The sequence below is a fragment of the Gallinula chloropus genome (assembly GCF_964237585.1).
Source record: "Gallinula chloropus genome assembly, chromosome: 19".
NCBI classification, from domain to species: Eukaryota; Metazoa; Chordata; class Aves; order Gruiformes; family Rallidae; genus Gallinula; species Gallinula chloropus.
In genome coordinates, this window is record NC_140104.1 from 2,203,484 (window position 1) to 2,218,156 (window position 14,673).

Here is a 14,673-nt window from a genome sequence, read left to right on the forward strand (position 1 = left end):
GGCCGCATCACGTGGCGAGGGCGCAGGCGCGGCCGAGGCCTTAAAGGGCCCGCGGGGGAGATGCTGGCGGCCGCCGTGCCGCGGGCCCTGCGCCGTTTGGCCGCCTGCCGCTGCCCCGCCGGGCTCCCGCCGCCCAGGGCCGCCTGGCGCGGTGGGGCCCGCGGGGAGGGCGGCGGCGGCAGGACGGGGTTCGCGCGGCGGCCGTGGGCCCGGCCGGTCGGCGGTGCCCTGGGCTTCCTGGGAGGTGAGGCGGGCCGGGCCGGGGCGATGCGGGCAGCGCAGGGCCGGGCCGGGCGGGGGTCAGCGGTCACCCTCGCCCCGCAGCCCTCTCCCTCTTCCCCAAGGACGCCGAGGAGGACGGCGAGGACGCCATTATCCTCCTGCTGAAGAAGGCCAAGGTGCGGGGCCGCGGGCGGGGGTGCCGGCGGGGCCGCGGGGGTACCGCGGCTGGTGGGGCCGGAGCCCGTCGCCGGCACCCGGGGCCGTGACCCGCCGCTGGGCCTTCCCCTCTCCGCAGCTCAGCGTCGTGAAGGGGGAGCTGGCGGAGGCCGATCGGTTTTTGCACCAAGCCCTGCGGCTGTCGCACCAGTCGGACAACAGGAACGCCATCGTCTACACCTACAGCATGGTAGGGCCGCGGGGCTGGCGGGCGCCCACCGGGGGTGCGGCTGTAGGGCCGGGGCAGGGCAGCGGTGGCGAGGCCGGTGCCCGCAGTGTCTGTGGGGCTGCAGCACTGTCTGTCTCTTCCAGATGGCAAACGTGGCCTTCATGCAGGGGCAGCTGGACAATGTGAGTACCTCGGGGTTTCGTTCCCTCCCAGCTTTAAGAGGCTGGTGTCTTGTGTGAGGTCCTGGGGGTGCAGGGGTCCTGGGGGTGCAGCGTGCTGTGACAAGCTGCTGCTGGGAGTTGTGAGGCTGGGTTGTCCCAGTATAAAGCAGAATAATTTCCCTTGTGGCTGCAGTCCCAAGGAGCAGGTGCTGCTGAGAAAGGTGCTTTCACAGTTGACTTTTGAGCTGCAATATGGTGTGAGAGAAGGACCACTACTTGCTGTCAAAGGCCACAGTTGAACACCTAGATGGGTGTCCCTGGGGAATGAGGGGAAGCCCTGAAGGCACACAGGTGTGTGAATTCCTGCCTGGTGCAGGAGTCCCAGAGTGGGAGGACCCTTCTGGCTGGTGGTACCCTTGGGCTCAGGTTAGCCTCCTGCTGCTGACTGGTCTTGACATACAACATAAACATCACAAATTAAGACAGGCTTCTTGCAGTAGTCTGCCTCTGAAAGGGGTAGAGACCTTTTAAGAGCTGTTGTGCCTGTAACAGGCTGCCCAGGGAGGGGCTGAGTCACCCTCCCTGGATGTGTTTTAAAAAAGGGTAGTTGAGGTACTTGGGGATATGGTTTTAGCTTAGGATGGGAATGGTTGGACTTGATGATCTTAAAGGTCTTTTCCAACCTTGTGATTCCTTAGTATTCCCTTCAAAATTCTCATTTCAGGCAGAGAAGCTGTACAAAGCAAGTATGAGCTATTTGCTTGCAGGAGACACGAAGGAGGTATGTTCTGATAAAGGTTTTTTTGGGGAAGTATTAACAATTCTTTGGTTTATTCCTTGTGCTGGAATTCCTCCTTTTGGAAATGGGCAATACCAGCTATGAGCTTGCCAGCTTCTCAACTCCCTTTAATGGGGTGGCAGCTCTGGAAGCATTGGGATGGATACTTTCAAGACCTAGACTTGTTCTCTGGCAAAGTAATGTTTCTACTGGGGACATGCAAGAAGAGTAACAGTTGCATTGTGTGTCCTCCTGGCAGGATGACAATGCAATCCTTGAGATGTCCCTCAAGCTGGCCAGTATCTATGCTGCTCAGAAACAGTGAGTTCCCTGCTAAAGACACCTTTTGCTCTCATCTTGGCGTCATAGGGGCAGTGGTGGCCAAGCAGAGGCTGTTGTAGAGTGCCTGAGGAAGCTTTGATGTGATACCATCAACATAAAGGTGCTGTGATGACACGCCCAGCTTAGGGCAGCAGTAGCCCTAAGGGACATAAACCTTTAGTCTTAAACCCACTCCTCATGGGAGAGGCTTTTGAAGCAGCTGGTGGCTGGTAACTTGGAGCTGTTTTTTAGTGGAGCATCATTGTGGGTTCTCTTAGCTGGCCTTCTGTGGGGAGGGGGGAACCCTCTCTGTGTTTTGGGTGCCATGGGTCAAGAGAAGGGTCCAGGCCATAATTGGGAAGAGAGTGCTGAGGGTAAGAAGGGTCTGGTGAAGGGGAAGAGTTGTCTTACAGGCCCCCTAGAAGAAGAGATTGAAGATGTTTGCATCCACACCTCCATGGACAGGAGCTTTGCTTTGTTGTTCCACTTTGCAGGCACAAATTAGCCCTGGCTGGCTACGAGTTCTGCATCCTGACCTTAGAGGAGAAGATAGCTAAGCAGAAGGACTTGCCTGAGGATGTTTTACCAGGTGGGGCTGCCTGGTCTGCCAGAGGCTTCTCATTATCTTGCCTCCATTTCCCTTGGTGCTGCTTTCCATACTGCCTCACTGCCATCTTCATGTCAAGCTGTTGTCTCCACACTGCATGAGTTTATTATTGTAGGATGGAGACTCATGCTTGGTCTTGCAGAAGGAATCACTTCCTCTCCCTCATGTTTGCAGCTGAAGAGAAGGCCAACACCCGCCTGCTGCTTGGGATGAGCCTAGACTCCTATGCTCGTTATCTCCTCAGCATTAACCAGCTCCCAGTGGCCCAAAAAATGTATGAGAAGGCTCTGCAGATCTCAAATGATGTTCAGGGAGAGACTCACCCACAGGTAAGGTGTGCAGGTTGGACTCCTAGGGAAGGAACAGCTAATTGCCTGGGGAATGGGGCAGCTCTAAGGGCAGCTTTGCTGGCATCAGCTGAACACAGAGCTAAATGAGGGTCTGTTCTCCTGCCAGGAAGAGTGAGCGTGCAGAGATTTATAAAATAAATCATTTTCTTGCTGAAAGCTTTGGGAAACACTTTTACTGGTGTGATGGTCTTGCTCTGAGGCTTCCTTTTGTGTCCTGGTGCAGACTGTGGTGCTGATGAACGACTTGGCAACTGTCCTGGATGCTCAGGGGCGCTACGATGAGGCGTACTCCTGTGTGAAGAGGGCAGCTGAGCTGGCCAAGGAGACCCAACACCCTGAGGAGCACATGGTGCTGAACAACCTGGCAGCAATCCTGATGCACAAAGGTAGGTAAAGGAAGGCCCAGCCTGTGTGGCTGTGTTTGTGCTGGCTGTGAACTCTGGTGTTGTAGGATAGTGCTGGTTTTGTGTTACTGGTTTTAGTTTGAGCAGTAGATGTGCTGACACTCTGTAGGCAAATGCTGCTGTGTTCGGATTAGACTCAATTGCTGAAGGATCCTGTCCAAGGTAAATGCAGTCCTGGTGCCTCTGACTCAAGGGTTTCTCAGGGGATTGTTTCCCTTGTCTGTATGGACAGTCACTGGTTCCAAGAGGACAAAAGCTGTGCTTGAGACTTGGTACTAGGAGATCTTAATGCTGAAGCAGCACCTTGTCATCATTGCTGCTGTCCAGCCCTTATAGTTGGTACCCTATGCTGCATGTTTCCTGAACCTCCTTGGTCCTTGAAGTGTTCCCAGTAGCCTTTTGCATGCCCTTTGGACACTGAAAATGGGTGATGTCACTGGCTAGTTGTGCCACTTCCCTCCTCTTGTACAGAAGACTTCCTGCAAGCAAAACAGGTGTACAAAGAAGCTCTCAAGCAGGCACAACAGAAGGGAGATGCTGCTTCTGTCCAGCATATCCAAGAAGAACTAGCTGAGCTGGCCAAGAGGAGAAAGGCTTCCAAATAGGTCTGTCCACAGAGTCCAACCTAGAGGTGGCTGACAGCAGCAAGGGTTGGCTGGTACAAGCAGCCTGGGACCAGTTTGGTGCAATTGTTCAGGGGGAACAGCAGTGAGGAGTTTAAGGACTGCTTACCCAGAAAGGCTGCTGCTGCTGCCTAACAACTTAGCCCAAAATAAAGTTGTGCAATCTTAACTATGTACATTTGTGGTGTAGTTCGTGGTGAGAGTGGCTTAACTTTGTCTTGACTGCCAGCAAAGTTCAGGTCGAGCCTGGTAGTTAAGTTGGAGTAGTCATTTGCTACTCCTGCCTGGTCAGAGCAGTATTTGGTTTCAAAACATTGTTCTTCTAAAGCTAAGTCATGAGAGAGAGAACAGGCAGCCCTTGTCTCATGCTTTAGGTGCTGGCTGGCACAGCAGGGTGTATTTCTGTCAGTGCTACAGCTCAGTATGGAGTAACCTCAGCAGGTGTTTCCCAGCCTGTACCCACGCTGTGGCAGAGCTGCAGCTCTGTCCCCTTTGCAGACAGGTTGCCTGAAGATCAAGTGTTTCTCTTCAAAGCATTTTGCATCCAAAGATAGATCTCAGAGGAGGGCTGAGACTGCATCCTGGGTTCACCCAGGACAGTTACCAAAACGGAGCTGGTGTCAGAAATAACACCCTTGGCTACTGTGCCCCAGCCAAGAGCACAGCAAGTGCCAAGGGTGCCCTTTCCTGGATGGGTCAGTGCTCAAATGCTGAGGCTGCTGCTTGGAGAAGATGGTATGTATGACCCCTCAGGTTTGGTAGCTGTACATCTTTGTGTGAATCTAGTACAAAGAGCCTGCTTAAACCTCCTCTGGTGTGTAATTCTGCCTTGCAGGGAAGCTTAATGTTAAAGGGTAATTAAACTAGAAGTTACCAAATCTGCACTTAGCTAGGATAGTGATGTGTAAGCTATGTCACTACCCAAGCACTAGTTTAACCTCTCATTTGTATGAACTTCAGCTGTTAATTGCATTGTTAATGGACCTCTCATTTGTATGAACTTCAGCTGTTAATTGCATTGTTAATGGTTTACTTATAGTAGTAGCATTAGTGGCTTCAGCTCTGAACAAAGTTAAGAGGAAGCAGGCAGGCTTTCTACAGCAGCTGTTCATTGGAGCTGGAAAAACTCAAGTCACACATAGACACAGCTTTGTTAGGAAGTAAAAACAGAGCTCTGACACATGACAGCCAAGCTTTAAGGTTCTGGGGCTTGTTTCTGAGGGCACTTTGGCAGCGTTAACTGGGAACCCTGCAGCACCCCCGAAGGGAAGTGTTCAGCCTGTTCTCAGGAGCACAGCATGATGCTGCAAAACAAGAGGGACACACAGGAAAAGCAACTGGAGAACTGATCCCCTTTATTGATTGGTCTGAATCCAGAAGTCACTGTCTACTGAAGACATTGTGTGGAGAAAAAAAAAAGGTTGAGTTTTATGATGCATGGGTTTTTTCAAGTCTTAAATGGTTTCATATCAGAATCACCAAACATATCAAGATGAAAGCATTGTGAGAGCGCTGATCAGAAATCAGGTAAAAATTGGTAGTAAACTACACTTTGTAAACATGATTTTACAAACACCTTCCTGTGTGAAACAGGCCAGATGTAATTCCATACTTGAAGATGACTGGAACTGTGGTAAACCCTAATGTAGGCTCTGGAGAGGTTTTTTTACATGGGAGGAGTTGGAACTTGGGTAACAAACAAAAAAGCAGCAACATTTTATGTGCAAATGCCACTCAAGCTGTAGCTGAAGAGAAAGTGACTATCCTACTTTGGATATCCTGCTGCTGCAGCAGCAGCACTAACCATGAAGCTTTGCAATGAACATGCTGTATTAACTGTACAGTTAGCAAGGCTGTTTGTCTGTACATGCCTCTCATGTTGTATTTGTTACACTAAAAGTGAGAACAAGTGAGTTTTAGAGTGGAACTTAATTCTCAGCTCCAAATTTATATCTACAAAAAGGACAGAGCAACTTGGGTTTCCAGTATATGTTGCTATAGGAACAAAAAAAGTTAAAGCAAGAGCACAAGGCTACAAACAGGATGAAAGCTTCACTACTTTAAGCCAGAAGAGTAAAGGAGGGGAAGGTGAGCAAAATCTTTTGTAGAGAAAGACTGCAAGGGGATTTCAGCCTGCCACCTGATCCATGCTGGTAAAGAGTTAAAAAAATAGTAGTAAAATGCTGTGTTTGCAACACAGTGTGAAGTTGCCAAATGAGTTCCTTTGGATCTTTTCTTTCCCACAGTTAGGATAAAAAGCCTTATCCTCTGAAGTCCTCAAATCTGCTATTGATAGAGAGTTCTGTACTTCTTCCTGTTTGTAACTGGACCACTACAGTCCTTCCATAAGCTCTAGAGCTTACATGGCTTAAGGTAACGCAGCTGCATTATACCTTCTGTACAACACATCACAAATAACAGTGTTAAATTAAAAGTATTTTGACTGGAAAATAACTTCAAGGCAAAGACTCTTGTCAGTGAGATGCAAAAGTGGTTTGGAATCTGACAGACCATGTCACCCCCCAGCTCAGTGCTATCTGTAAATCAGTCTTTCTACCTCAGGTGATTTAAATTCACTTCCTGAGGTCAGTGCAGCAAAAAATGTGTTTGAAGATGGGTGTCAGGAGCCCCTGTGACATTGCTAACCAGATGTGTGTGTGTGTGAGCTGCAAGCATAGAGCAGGCATTGAGAGGTGAATGATTAAGGAGACCCTCCTAGTACCATAAACAATTTAAAAACAAAAATCACCCTAACAAGTATTGCACACTTGAGGAGTTGAGCCAAGCAATTGTAAGGACTCCCACCAGCAGCTTGCTTAGAGGGCTGGGGCTGCAGGCTTCAAAATAATTATTTCATGAAGGTTTTCAAATCAGACTGGAGGAAGGTGGAAGTCACAGTACCTATTTCAGACTGGTTGGAACAGGAGCTAAGTAGTTGACTCATGGTGCTTGATTATTCTATGAAAGCATGGTGGTTTGTTTCTCTTGGGGTGTAGAGGTTTTTCTTCTTTATGGATTTCTCAACCCCCCCAGAGCCTCTGTTCAGAAAAGCCTTTTGCTGGGGTTAAATATGACAGTAAAACTTAGTTGCCAGTTTTGCCTGCATACAATGCAGAAACAGACAACACTAAGATAGGCTTTTGGGGCACAGGAAAGATTCCCAGTGTGCATGAGAGTGAGGTATGCCTCCAGAAGCTGTTCTGTTCCTTGTTGATTTGTTTCTTTTTTTAATCCTTTGAAAAATGACCCATAACATACCCATGCAATAATATCTCTGCAGCGTTGCTAAAACTGCACCATAAAATTTACAGTTGTGGCAGAATTTAAAATTCAAAGAAATAGATCATCTTATTCCAGCACCCTGGACTATGTTAATGTACAGAATTCACTAAGGGGTCAGTCTTAAAAATCAACATTTTCACAAGAGCTTGAACACCACTGAGAGAGTGTGTCTGGGGGGGAGGAGGAGGGAGGGCTATATAAAAGCACAATGCCTGCAAGAAGTGGCACGGTGGTAAATGGGTGATGGTGCTAGGCTGGGTGGGAGGCCAGGGTTCTGGTTAGGCTAGGGAGGGAGGGAGGCTAGGGAAGGAGGGAGGCTAGGGTTATGAAGAGTACTCTACACTGGAGAAAAATGCTTAAAAAAAACCAAAATTACAAAATGACCCCCGAAGTTTAGGCAACGATTTGAACATAAGTACACCAGATACTATAGCAAGGGAAAAAACACTGCAAAAAGTACTCTCTATTTACAGAAGAATGATTTAAAGACATTATGGTTTTTCTTTACAAATAGATGTAGAACAGGAATAGTCCACATTTTTTCTTTAAAAACTCTTTACATATTTATCTTTACTAAGTTAACCTTCTGGAGCACAGTCCTCCCACACAGGGCCCGTGCAGAAGGCGTTGAAGGGACTCTCCGTGAATTCTTCATTGTGTGGCCCTCGCTCTCTTGGAAAGTCTCTGTGGGCACAAGTCAAAAATAGATTTCTCTTTTTGACCCCCAAATTAAAACAAAAAAAAAGAAGAGGAGAAGATACAGAGTCTGCATAGTTCAGTCATCACTGTCAGACAGAGTCTCGTACTGCGCGGACAGCAGCGGCGCCGGCTCGCGCTCCCAGATCCTGTTCTGTGGGTGAGTGGTTGCTTGGCTCATGGCCGGCGGGGCGCAGGCGATGGAGGTGGGGGGTGTACTGCTGAGCATCCTCATCGTCAGCGGGTTGTAAGGAAACTGTGTCGAACCTGAAGCAAAGAGAGTTTCTCCAAGTCAAGACCACCAGCTGGGTTTGAGAGAGCTGCTTCTGAAAGACAGGCTGGTTCTGCTGTGGCAACCAGCAGGAAACGTCTTTCAGAAGATCCTCACTGTAAGCTTTGGACCGATAGGTGGGTGTTACAACACCTCTAGATCTGACCTTTCCACACACCTGGTGCAGTAGGTTTGAAAGAAAGGTGTTTCTCACCTGTTGATGAAGGCCTGTCTTCCCAGGCCCACACTGGAGTCTGCCTGTGGTAGTCCCCTTCTGAATGCACAGATGAGACAGAAGAAGGTCTTTCAGTTCCCAGATACCCCTGTCCAGGAATCGGAGACTTAGACTTCCTACTGTTGGACTTGCCGATTAGCTTCTGCTTGCTGACTCCCCCTCCTGGCAACAGAAGGGAGAGAGTTCACAAAAACACTACCCAGCATTTTAGCACCTCTCTGTTTCTGTAAATTACCACCCAGCAGCAAACAGGAGTTCCATGCTGGTGCCTTGGGGCATGCTGATTTCCTGCAGTTAGCAGCCACACAGGCTAGTCTTCCAACACAGGACTTCTAGAAAAGCCCAAGTCTTATTATATGAGTTACAGTTATTTTGGATGGGAGATGTTTCTAGTTCAAGCCAGGTTTTTACAGGTGATGTACACACACACATTTCTCAAACAACCACGGAAAAGCTTCAGGTATCTAATACACCCTGTCAGCTCTTCCCTGTTTCATCAGCATTGTCAGTCTCCAAGAAACACTGGCTACCAGTCCTGAAGGCACCAGCACAGTTCAGAAAGGCAGGGAAACCACTGGAGGGAATGGAAGCACCATTTATTTATTTACTTATTCTTATGCCCATGAAATATTTAAGGAGCAGCAACCCCTCACCTGAATTTGGTGATGGATTAGCTTCTTCCCTACGCGTCTCACTACTTGCTGGTACTGCAGCACTGGAACTGCCCGGTGCCACTGCAATGGACTGTGACATTACAACTCCATGTTCCTCACTCTTGTCATCAAAGTTGCCCATCAGTGCTTTCCTAATAATGTCTTCCAGACCCAGATTACTGGCAGGATCTGCAAAGGAATGACCCCTAGAACTGACTGCACCTGGGAGATAAAAGAAAACATATAGGGAAAGGTGGGAGGGGAGGCAAAAAACATCTCAGAGAAATTCCAAAGGGATATGGGAAAAGATTTCAGAGAGAGGCAGAAAGGTGGGAAAAACCCCAAAGAGGAGATTTATATTCTTTTTTAAAAACCCCACAAAGCTACATGCTCCACAGCAGCTCACAGTGACTACGAGTTAGACATGCCAGTAAACACTGAGGAGCTACATCAGTAGTGCCCCTACACATCAGACTGCTGCAGAGGGGTAACTTTTATATATAGCAAGGGAAGCTGAGCATGCTGGTTGTGAGAGCACATGGAGTACAATCTGCAGGTATTACTCAGCTCTAAGAAAAGAGACCAGAGAACTACTTCTTGCATGAACGACCCATACTGATTTGTTTTACAAAGTGTGATAGGTGGCAGGTATTTATTCTGAAAGCTTGGCTTCAGTGTGAATTAACAGAGATCAGCACTTTCTCCATGTGAAAGGCAGCAGCTCTGTACCAGACAGGGCAGCAACTGGCCAAAATCACGTAAAGTCAATCTGGGATCCAACTCAGAGTTCAGCTTTGGCAGTTTTTATCTCACACAGTTCATTTCAATTCTCTGCCTTGCTCACTTTGTTAACAGTTAAATTAGGGGTTATGTTTAATTTCTCAGAGAAGTTTGGGGTTGTTATTTTTTCAATCACAGAAAGAAGTCACACATTTGATGAGTGGAGCTCAGGTTTCATTGAATTATACTGTATTTGAATTTCAGTGAGATGCTGACCAGTTTCAAACCCTCTGCCTCCGTGTTGGATTTGCAGAGCACACAGAAACAACATATTTTTGCCTAAGTTTCCACATACAATATTTTAAGAAACCCCCTTTGGTCATTTTCACATAGGATAGGTATTACTTTCTAAATTTTCATCTTCTTCCTTATTTACCAAACTCCCCAAAGAATTTCAATGCAAAATATTACATTGGTTTCTTTTTGTCTGAAATGGGTATTGTTTCTTCCACTGAAAAATCTTACCTGAGGTAGTGACTGCTGGCAAATTGAATATTTCAGTCCCTGGCTGAGCAGTTGCTGCAATTGAAGCACAACATTTCAGTTAGTTTTCCAGCACTGATGATCACTACAAGCAATTGCTACTAATCCTAATGCATAAAGTATAATTACTTTGAACTATTTTCAGTGTTCTGGTTTTTCTTTCTCCATCTTCTAAGATGAATGTGCATCAATGTCTTCTCAGGAAAATGATCTATACCAGGGTAAAAGTATCTTACATGGTCACAGCTAGCCTTCTGTTAAAGATGCTACTTCAGGAAGCAGACTGGCTTTTAAAGTTTCACAATCTATGTACTTCAAAAATGCAATCATAGGATCACAGAGTATCCTGAACTGGAAGGGACCCATAAGGATCATCAAGTCCAACTCCTGATGCAAACACAAAGCCACAAAGCTGCATTTGATTCACTAAATATGGATTTGAACATATGAACCTTACAGGCTGAGTATTTCTATGTATAAAATCCCCATGAGTCTCAACTCTGAATGGCTAATTACACACCCCCATTACCTGTATTACCTCCAATTGGAGAATAAAGGTTTTAAAACTGAATTCAATATATAACTGAAGTGCTATTGGCAGCAATGGAAAGTGTTTGTATGCCAAGCATGCAGATGAAATTATCAGAGCTGAATGTATCATGCACACAATAAAAAGAATACTCCAGCCCTTCCTGACACAGCCTTGTTCCTCAGAATGAGATTAATTTGTTGCTCAATGCAAGAGCATTCACTGGCAAACAAACATTTTTATTAGGTACTGAGTTCATAACCAGCTTAAACTCACACTAGTGATGCAAAGTTCTCTTAGAGTTTCTAAGAGAAAAACAAAAATATAGTTCCAGTATCATATTCTGCCATGTCAGTATCTGTTACTGAAACCAGGTTCAAATGTGTCTTTTTAACAGCCATAATCATAGGGCCAAGAAGACAGAACACATTCCAGTTGTAAGACATCTTTCCAAAAAGGAAAACGTGTCATTGTTACTGTTGATACAAAGCAAAGTACAAGCACAAAGTTAACAAGGATAATGCATCTTTCTGTAGCTCTCAGACAGCATTTCCATCTCTCAAATGTTAACAAGCTTAAATGTGACAGTCCTACCTACAGCAGCATTTCAAAAAAAGGAAAAGGAAACATATCTATCAATCTTTCAGGGTTTTGGTCATAAATTACTATCTATGTGGTTTATAGTCACAGCTTTCTATTCATTCAGATGTTATTTGGAATGTATTTAGGTTGGGGTATCTGTGGATGACTTTACATCATGCAAAGCTTAAGCTGGAATAATTCTGTGAAAAGGCAAGTTCTGCTTACCCATGTCAGAGTCACTTCCACCAGATGAGTTCAGCTTGCGAAATATCTCCTGTTTCTTGGATTTCACCATTGGAGAAGTGTTCTCAAGCTTGGTGAAAAACGATGGCAGGTAGCTTATGCTACCTGGCGAGCGAGAGTCAGTCCTGCCACGACCAACACGTGTCAGAGAGGGGACATTTTTCATGATGTACATTGCAATCTTTCCAAAAGTAGTCAGGCAGAAACCACCAACATTCATAGGAGCTTTAAGGATCTTCCCTCAGCCTGTTTTTTGGGGGGCTGGACAAGTCTATTGACTATATAAGAACACTTGCTTTATCCAGGTAACAGCTTTAAATCAAGAAAAAACTACTTCAAACCCCACCCCACACAGAAATTTTAAAAACAACCTAAAAATAATAATAATAAATAAGACAAAGACTAGGTTTGCTAGGCCAAGAGCCAAATTGTAAGTGTGCAACCTTCCCTGCCATGTTCCCAAAAATCCTGTTGTGTCTAGCTAACACCCATCAACAGCAACAACCCTGCCAGCGAGTGTAGGGTGCAGGGGGGGAAGAAAAACCCAAGGATCAGTTCTGCCAGCATGAGCCTTAAATAAGGACATGGTGAGCACACTGGGTGCTGTTCCTTCCTCAGCAGAGGACATGCAGAAGCATCCATTCAAACGAGCATCTGCCAGACATTTGAAGACACCAGCACTGACATAGTCTGCCAGGGATCCCATATAGTTTTATGTTGCAGGTCTGGCAGACTGACAAACAGCCCTGGGAAACAGGGCTGCCCGACGCATGGACCTCCTGACACCCCACCTTCACACCTCCTGGAAAATAAGCTGCTTAGCTTAGTGATAGTTCATGTGATAAGCTGCTCTAGTAAGTTGCTGGAAGCTTGGGTTCCTCCACACTTCACCAGGACAGTATCCAGGAAGCCAATCAGCCAGGAGAAGTCTGACTTATTAAATAAAAATTGGAGAGAATGGACCTTTCCCCAAAGCCACTTTGTTTTATCAAACTGGCACCCACATGGAGTTTTGTTGTAAAGCTTTCTGTCAGGTATGACAGAACACACGGCTTGCACCAAGAAACTTAAGACAGAGCACATACAGATGACATTTCTCTCAGGCTTCCCAAAAAGCTTCTCCCAAACAGCAAGTTTTGAATGCTATGCAAAAGGATCAACAGCGATGAGCCACTTGCTTGTGGTACCAGAGGAAGATCACTTAAACTGCTCTTCATTAAATATACTTTTTGCAAGACAAACATCCAAAATAATGTCTTTAAAATCCAGTTTTCCACTTACCTCTGTTCAGTAGGCTCAGTTCTTTGGGAAAGTAAAAGAACATTTTCCTGTTTCTCATGTACGACCGGGACCTGAGGTGGTGAGATTGGCTCATAGGGCTCTGAAGAGACGTGACTCCTCTCCGGAGATTTTCCAGGTCTACATCCAGAATTCAGAGACAGGGAAGAACTCTTAATGCATGTAAAGCAGCAGTTGACAGGTATAATTGCATTCCAGTTGTTAGGTAGCTACTTATGCCTAGATCTTTATGTTACATGCTTGGCAGTCTCAGAAAGGTGAATCTGAATTGTCCAGAATGACTCTGGTAAGTTCTAAATAATTAAACATCTTCACCCCTCAAAAGACTGGAAATTAAGGATTAAGTGAAGGGAAATTAGTTACAAGCTATGCTATGGAGCCAAGCAATTGCCAAAACCAGCGATGCCTAAAAACTGACAAATAGATACCTCTACATCTGATCCACATCAAGATCACAGTGCATTTTTAAATAAATATCATATTTAGCCATTAATTGAATTTGCAGTTAAACTAAATACATGTTTTACCTTCCCCTGGACTTGTCAGACAGATTTTCAGGTGACACTCTAGCACCCGGCCGCTGATGGTGGACAGACGGTGACTGCGACTCAGGGCTGTAGCGGCTCGACGTCTTTGCCCGAGTTGAAACAGGCGTTGGAGCAGGGGTGGAGTTCTGGAATGTAGTGGTGGGAGGCTGCAAAGAGGCCTGAGAAGCTGCTTGGTTTCTAGCAAAGTCTTGTGTAATGATTTGCTGGTTGTGGCCAAAAAAAACAAACCAGAAAAAGAGATCTTGGTCAGACATTGGCCAGAGGGTTTGTGTTCATGAGCTAAATGAATATGAGCCCAATTGCAACAAATGAGATGATTATGAGTTCAGACACATTATAGTACAATATCCTCAAGTAAAACTAATAATTACAGAGTTGGCATTATGTCCCAAAACATGTGTTTTCATCATCAAAATACAACTTTTCCCATCTGAAAAGATGCACGCAAATAAACCTACACAGATGTGATCAGCAAGGGTGATAAGTCGATGGGTCCTGGGCACATGTGCCATCCCTTCTGCTTGGGAAGAGGGAGGTGTAGGTTGTTGGGGTGAAGGGGGTTCCTGTTGTGTCCTATAGCGGTGAATCGGCCCCTCATATTGCCTGTTTGGGTCATCTAGTTGAAGAAGAAAAGGTCAGTCTGTTAAGATGGTATAACTGAAACAGGAAGGTTTGTAAGTTCTGTGCTTGCCAAGTTAAGAGAGGAGGTGTTCCTGCATTAGAATTTAGGTAGCCTGTGCAATAACCACTCTTTCCCCCTTTGCACACAGGCCCTACAATTTAGGATAGGTAACCCTTCACTCCACAGTGCAGGTGAATCTGTACTGCAATAGTTTGAGCTTTACTAATATGTAAAAACTCATGGGGAGCGACACCAATACACAGTGATTTTGAAGAAGTTTCTCTAAAGTTAGGAATGTGGGAAGCAGTCACCCCCCCAAGACATTTTAGCTTTATTATGAGCTCATGGAGCTGGTAAGTGTAATTGTGAGAATGTTTGCATATGCAGATAAACTTACTCTCTGACTGGCTGGGCTTAGGTGCCTCTTGTTGGTAGGGCTGTAGCTTCTCTTGAGCAGGTACAGGTGAATTTGCAGGGCTAATCACCTCAATGGCATCTCCAGGAGCTTCATAGCGGTGGGAGGATACTGAATGTCAAGCAAAGGTGGTGGAATAAGGTGTAAATATCACAGTCAGTTTTTGTTACCTAAACACAGCAAT

At 46.1% G+C, this 14,673-nt stretch overlaps 2 protein-coding genes across 5 annotated transcripts in view; one reads left to right on the forward strand and one right to left on the reverse strand.

Moving 5' to 3' along the window:
- Nucleotides 1–60: 60 nt before the first annotated feature.
- Nucleotides 61–4,010, forward strand: TTC19 (tetratricopeptide repeat domain 19; the record flags this gene model as incomplete). Its single annotated transcript, XM_084272984.1, has 10 exons — nt 61–244; nt 325–398; nt 518–628; nt 751–789; nt 1,493–1,549; nt 1,806–1,867; nt 2,362–2,456; nt 2,649–2,803; nt 3,048–3,210; nt 3,700–4,010. 10 exons carry the CDS (start codon nt 61–63, stop codon nt 3,831–3,833), a joined length of 1,074 nt encoding a protein of 357 aa, XP_084129110.1. The 3' UTR covers nt 3,834–4,010.
- A 3,555-nt stretch (nt 4,011–7,565) lies between these two features.
- Nucleotides 7,566–14,673, reverse strand: part of NCOR1 (nuclear receptor corepressor 1) — a 51,789-nt gene continuing 44,681 nt past the window's right edge. For 2 of the 4 annotated variants that reach the window (XM_084272794.1, XM_084272793.1), the window contains 9 exons: nt 14,472–14,600; nt 13,911–14,068; nt 13,432–13,655; nt 12,887–13,024; nt 11,588–11,730; nt 10,234–10,287; nt 8,989–9,210; nt 8,315–8,497; nt 7,566–8,096 (listed from right to left, as the gene is read on the reverse strand). In XM_084272794.1, coding sequence (XP_084128920.1) covers nt 7,909–8,096; nt 8,315–8,497; nt 8,989–9,210; nt 10,234–10,287; nt 11,588–11,730; nt 12,887–13,024; nt 13,432–13,655; nt 13,911–14,068; nt 14,472–14,600 — 1,439 coding nt within the window. In that variant the 3' untranslated portion in view covers nt 7,566–7,908. Of the gene's footprint in view, nt 8,097–8,314; nt 8,498–8,988; nt 9,211–10,233; nt 10,288–10,321; nt 10,463–11,587; nt 11,731–12,886; nt 13,025–13,431; nt 13,656–13,910; nt 14,069–14,471; nt 14,601–14,673 lie in introns of those variants that run through there. The other 2 variants (XM_084272791.1, XM_084272792.1) reach the window with 2 other exon arrangements.